The sequence below is a fragment of the Epinephelus moara genome, chromosome 9 (assembly GCF_006386435.1).
Source record: "Epinephelus moara isolate mb chromosome 9, YSFRI_EMoa_1.0, whole genome shotgun sequence".
Taxonomy (NCBI): Eukaryota; Metazoa; Chordata; class Actinopteri; order Perciformes; family Serranidae; genus Epinephelus; species Epinephelus moara.
In genome coordinates, this window is record NC_065514.1 from 28,320,463 (window position 1) to 28,327,430 (window position 6,968).

General features: G+C 41.7%; 1 protein-coding gene across 2 annotated transcripts in view; it reads left to right on the forward strand.

Moving 5' to 3' along the window:
* fibcd1b (fibrinogen C domain containing 1b) overlaps nucleotides 1-6,968 on the forward strand; it is a 159,014-nt gene that overhangs the window by 49,736 nt on the left and 102,310 nt on the right. For both annotated transcript variants that reach the window (XM_050053691.1, XM_050053692.1), the window contains one exon: nucleotides 2,251-2,730. In XM_050053691.1, coding sequence (XP_049909648.1) covers nucleotides 2,251-2,730 — 480 coding nt within the window. The remainder of the gene's footprint in view (nucleotides 1-2,250; nucleotides 2,731-6,968) is intronic.

A 6,968-nucleotide genomic window follows, 5' to 3' on the forward strand; every position in this document is an offset into this window, starting at 1 on the left:
GGAGCTCAGTGAACCCCTCCTAATGTTACACTGCAGCCATTCTGCAGCATGACGCTATTATACACATTATGTACAGCACAGACGACACCCTGACACACACACACACATTCATACACACTTACATAGAGAGCCAAGCCCAGTCAAAATCACTCAGCTGCACCTGCACTCAAACACACTTGGGAAAGAAAAAAAAACTGTTTGACATGCAAAGAGAGATTTCATCATGCAGTCAGGGTCTACATTTTAAGTTAGAGCAAGGATACAAAAAAAATGTTATGTTTGGCAATGCTTCCCCGGAGCTCTTTTCTGTGATGATGCATTTGGGTGAAAAAACAGGAAGAAGTGAGAAGGTTCTGACAAAGTAATCCAGTTTTTTTTATGTTCAATATGTGCATGTACTTGCCTGTCTGTAACAAGTATTAGGCAGAAAGAGTTGTGTGCAAATTATGTGTGTGTGCGCATGCATGTGTGCACATCTTCCAATCCATTTGGACAAATAGAGCCTTGGGGCAGTTTGCAGTGACAGTGCTTCCGTAGATGCCAGCGGTGTCCTGAAAACAGCGGCCACAGTAAAGTTGGCCCCTGCAGAATAACTATAATGCATTAATTAAATCAATGTGCTCCACACGTAGATCCTATGAAATGGATTTTTATAATACAGGAGTAAAAAAAATAAATAAATAAATAAAACATGCAACACGTGATGAAAGCAGTCATTTTCCAATCACCCACTCTGTTGAAACAGCTTTTCTTCTGAGATTTACCAAATACAGTTCTTGTTCAAATGCAGTAATCTACCACATGCATCTATTGTGTTATTCACCAAGTCCATGTGTGCTTGTTGTTTGCAGTGGCGGATAGATTTTTAAAATCACAGCTAAAATATATTTTTGTGAAGCACAGAAACAGAGGCATCCAGCAGGGACTCGCCAGGCCCAGCGAAATTTGCTCGCTGGCTCCAGGCCCCATATGTGTCTGCCCATGTGAGTTGTGAATGAAGCCAGGGGGTTACAAATGGGACCCATGTGAGAAAACCATCCTCTGGCCCCACATGAACCCCTTTTGTGTGCATTTACTTTGGCTCATGATTGGACCGACGAGGGCTACAATTGAGGCCCATGAGAGAAATCATCCTCAGACCTCAAATAGGTCCCTTTTTTGTGTGTGCCAACACTATATGGGCTAATAATTGAGAGCTCATATGGTTTCCACATAGCGTACGCCATGCACACTTGTTGTGCACAGAGCCCGTATTTCGGATGGACAAGCTGTCGGGGGAGTTACAACTTTTTTATTGTGGGTAAACGCGGCGGATAGGAGTATTTCCTGGACAACACAATTGATTTTCTTCGCATTAAAGTAACCATAAACCTCTCTCGTAAAGCAGACCATTAGCTGTCTATTAGTGTGCTTCACTTTGCTTGTGCAGGCAATTTACATATTAATGAGCTTGCACTCACTCACACTTTCACATGCAAACACACGCTCACACACACCTGCCCACATATTCTCACAGAGAGAACATTCTCCGATGCAGAAAAAAAAGAATCAGTAAGAGCTCATATGCTGATTCATTTGGAAGAAGATATGGGGGAGCCAAGCATTGTTAATCATGCATAGGTGGGCCATATTGCTCGCTCCTATTCATTGCTAGTTCTCTTGACCTGAGTGGAAAAATGTAGCCGGATCATAAAGGGCCATCATACTGGCCTTTTATAGTCCAGTTAATGGAGACCATGTTACTGGTAGAGGTTGGCTTTTTTCCTCTAAGAGGATTCTACTCTCTGTGCGTTCATTTAAATTCTATAGGCTGTCTGAGTCTCTTTTTGTTTTACTTTCTCTTCCTGGCGACCATTGTTTCAGGTTTTTATTGTTTTCCTTCCTGCCTCTGAAATGGAAAGATGGTGCTTTGACCAGAGGTGTCTCTGGCTAGCTTCCTTAGTTTACTGCACTACTATGACATTTAAAGGATGTTAGAGGATTTTGATTTTTAAGAGGACTGGCAGTTGAAGGAATCCACATTATGTTGCTACATAAATCATTCAAAACTACATTCTGACAGATGGGAATATGTTTATATTGCTGAGTACTGAGCATCTGGCATTCAAAATATCCCCAGTGATGGATGAAAGTAATTTCTTTTGGAACAAGGCAAGTTTTTAGTATTCTAGCAACTTTGATCCTAACATCTACTTTTTCTCTTCCTTCCTTATTTCCTCCCTTCCCTCCCTCATTCCTTCCTACTCACAGAGGATGAGCTGCAGCTACCTGCTCTGCACTATCCTGCTATTCGTGGCTGTATTGCTGGCTGTCACCGTAACTGGCACCATCCTTTTTATGAATCACTACCAGGCCCCACCCATGTCTGATGGCCTACCCCACATCTCTACCAATCAGGATGAAGCCAATGCCCTGGTCACTGTTGAGAGAGGCGACGGCTCTCGTATCAACATCTTCATCGATCCCAACTGTCCCGACTATAACAGTAACTTTTTGCGCCTGGAGGGTGTGCAGACATCACTGCTCCACTCGCTAACTGACCATGACTCTGACCTGAAGTCAGTGAAAGGCCAGGATCGGGCTCTTCTTGTCAATCTGGCTGAGGAGGTGGCTAAGCTGTCAGCACACGCCGGGCAACTGAAAATGGACTATGAATCCTTGCGCAGGGGGCAGGGCAGCCTGGGGCAAGACCTCAACACGCTGCAGACGGAGCAGGGACGCCTCATACAGGTGAGACACATACACACACTGATAGACACAGTGGACCTCATTGTAAGGTCATAGAGAGTACACCAGCCAGGTCAGAGTGCATTGAGGCACAATATAAAACAAATAAGACACTGATAATGAAATTCTAGTTGTATCTTTCCTCACATTTTGTTTTATATTTGCAACGACTGCAAAGACTGCCCCACAAGATTATATTAATATGTAATAGCACATCATTTTATCCCATGATCATTATCATGACAATAAAACAGCAAACAAGAATTTAATTCACCAGAAAAATGCCAAAGCCAAAGTAGGGCTGAAATAATGATCATTGAAATCATTGAGATCATTGAATTGTTCTTCTTTCTTTTTTTAAGTAGTTTAATGTCAATTACTAGTGTAATTAAAAATAAGTCTGGAATGGTTAACACGTAATATTTTGCATTGTTGTTCGATCCTGGCACACAGCCATGAATTGTGCCCACTTGGTTGATAGCTGTTTAGATGCTGAACTGTGGCTTGAAGACAACAAAGAGTTATGTACCAACAACCTGTGAATGTATTAATGTATGTCCTGAGGGTATACAGAGAACTGGATACAGTGTTAGAGGCAGAGTGCAATTCAGTCCTATAAAAGTTGCTCAGTGGCAAATTTAACTTCCTGGGTGTAAATTTCCCGGATCTTCTGCGTCATTGGGCCCATAGAGTAAGTGCACTATAGACTTTGAATTCTGCTGGCCAAGCAGGCCACTTGTGGTTTAGCCCTCTGCTAATTTGAACGGAGGTCAAATGTTTAAAAATCTGTTCAGGCTTAATGGATCGAATCCCGATTGTCACTGCGTGTGGATTGTGACGCTCCAAAAAATGGAACCACTGATTTACAGACATGTCTTCCCCAATGTAAGTCTATGGGGAAAAAGTCTTTTTGAGCCTAATGGCATCACTTGACAGACCAGGAGGTTGTAGTTACACGATTTGGCCACTATTCCAACGCACTTCCTGGGGGCCTGATGAACATAAGTGCAATTGCCCTGAACATGACATTTCAAGAACGCCTTAAGGGAATTTCCTCAAATTTGGCACAAACGTCCATTTGGACTCAAGGATGAACTGATTAGAATTTGGTGGTCAACGTTAAAAGGTCACTGTGACCTCACACAGATGTTTTTGTCCATAACTCAAGAAATTTTACACTAATTATCACAAATTTTCATACAAATGTTCAATAGGATAGAATGATGAAGTGATTGCATTTTATATCCAAAAGCTCAAATTCAACTTCACTGTGACATCATTATATTGTGCAAAAACACTTCTCTGTCTATTATTCAACGTCATTACACAGGAACAGAAGGGGAGACATTTAGTTGGATACTGAATTGGTGACACTAATCTTGGCTACCCACCTCAAAACTGTGGTAACTGTATATAACGTATGTGCTGCCAGGTTAAAGACATGGGTGAAGCATCTATGTTTTAGAATTCGTAGCTTTTGCAGCAACATACATATTTGAAGTCTACTGTCACGGCTACATATGAGTCTGGACAGACATGGGTGTAAACTGTAACTGCAACTTGACTGGTTGGTGGAGGCATACAAACATGAGGTGCTAATTCTAATTCCTTTGGCTTTTGTGGTTGAACATGGGTGTGATTGGTTGAGCAGTAAACAGATGAACCAAGTGCAGTGTGCCAGACTCACTACTGGAGTCATGACTTTAAGTACTGTACAGAAGCGCTCAAGGACTGGATTGTGAAACACCTATCAATATATATTGATTGTGAAACCACCTTAAGACGTGTGACAGCTAATTGGACTTGAAGTTGGTTTCATTTAGTCCCTTCCTTTTCCTGACTGCAAAATCAAAACGCCATCATTCACTAAGCCAGTGCCAACTTGACTATTTTAATTTCTTTTTACACTGTACAAGTCCAATAACAGCTAAATTAAAGTGCAAATAGGCCTCGTGTTTCACTGAATAGAACTAACACAGTCTAGTGCTTGAAGATGAGGTCACTGGGGAAGAAATGCCCATCATGATTCAAAAAACAGAACAACTTGCACATTAATTCAATAAGATAACAACATGTTTCCCCTCGATGTGTAAGACAGACTCCGCATTGGATGGAAACATGATTAGACCCCCTTTAGTCTCGCACTGTCCACATTGATTTATTGACGATGCATTTCCTAAATGCGCGTGGAAAATCTTCACACCACATGCTCTTTTAATTTTGGCCCATCAGACTCCGTCTCTCTATTCTGCAGTAAATAGATTTCATAGCTGCCAGCCATACAGCTCAAACAACTGAATGCATTCTGTTTCTGCCAGTCCTTTCTTTAAGCCAGCTCTCTTTAGCTCAGGGTTCAGCATTGTTTTGAAATCACTCAAAAACTCACTGGATTGGTTTTCTCTGCCTCCGTGGGCTAAGAAACCATGGGTGCTGATTGGTAGTACAATGGAGGTAGATCGAGGGTTTGTCCCTGCTGCTGTTAATGTGGTGTAGGTGGCATAGCGTGCTGGACACTGGGGCTAAGTGGGGGTGGTGCTGGCAGTCCAGACACTCCAGGTGATTGATTTCCTCTTTGGAGGCAAGGCATGTGGTGTGCACATCCGCTGTTTCTGCCTGACACCATGGTGTGACTGTGTGATCTATGGGCCACCTGTGGCCAGGACTTCTGATTTATACGATGACACAGAGCTGACTGTGCCAGTGTTAGTAATGGCTCTGTGTGCACTGCAGCCCCCTGAAGAACAGTTTCACCCTGCCATATAGAGAGAAACCCTTTCACATGCCCCTGAGGAGATAAGCAGGAGAATCTGATTGTGGTGGGTTTAGCAGTGATTTGTTTTGATTTTTCTCAAACCGACATGTACATTTTTCACAGTGGCTGCTTACAGCCTGAAATAGAAAGGTGCACGTTTTCATTCAAATACATCACACTGATGGGACCGGTAAAATATAGGAAGATAACAATACATTAAACTGATGGTTAGCCTTCAGAGTGATGGACAAGATGCAGCATGTTGCTGGTGTTTATATTATACTGGCAGTGTGTTATAGGCTTGGGCGGTATCAAGCTATTCAGGTATACCAGGGTATTAAGAAATCCTGAAGGTTATTAATGCCGTCAAAAATACAGACGCTCCTTTGTCCATTAAACTGATATGAGTGTTTGACATGCACTACTAGAGGTCAGTCTCTACTGATGGAATACAGCTAAGCTAACACAGACGGCAACTGCAAGTAGTGGGGATAACGTTACAGGACAAGTTAAAAAGAAAAATGTCCCTGCCCCTGGTTGTGAGTAATATGGGATTAGTCCTGGTGACAAAGTTGAGCCAGTCAGTTCTGATCAAGATTAGTGGACCATTTGCATCCTTGCCAAAAATTTTTATTCAACTGCCAGTCTGCTACCACTTCCTGCACATCATCTCCATTCAGCCTGCTGATGTGTTTGTATCCGCCACGACACCAAGGTTCGCCAGCAAGAATCTATGAAAGAAAGGTGCTTATTTCCTGTTTATTCATTTTTCTATGGGCCATGCATGTTGAAACCCCGCAAGAATTGACTAGGTAGGCTAATTGCATATTAGAAACACAACATTGTAAGCTTCACAGTGCCACGTAATCCACAATGACTTATATCACCAGGAGCTCAGCTCAGAAAAAAATGGATACCACCCAAGCCTAGTATATTTCTTTCTCCTTCAATAACCTGTGAATATTAGAGGCCCAAGAGTAGAACCCTGGGGGGCTCCTCACGGTTTAGGTTTACAAACGCCAATGGCAACAACATAGTCCATAAAGTCTAGAAACAACCCTAACTGACTGAGGACTGTACCAGATACCGGTAGGTGATCAGCCTGATGTTTTCCCTGAATTAGCATTAAGACAAGTGTCATTTAGTATGTTAATCAGTGTCTATGTGCTATGAATATGTCATGATCCAGATTGAATGTTACATCCCGACAAACCACTTTTAGGCTGCATTCACATTTCAGGACTTAATGTTCAATTAGAATGTTCACATTCATGTTTGAATCAGAATCAGAATCAGAATCAGAATCAGAAATACTTTATTGATCCCCGAGGGGAAATTATTTATGTTACAGGTGCTCCTTGCAAGAGAGGAAAGATACGTGAAAATATAAGAAATTTAAACAATAGTATTTACAAATATATAGTTAAATAAACAGGAATTATTAACAAACATAAACGTAAATAAATATATATTTATACATATATATATT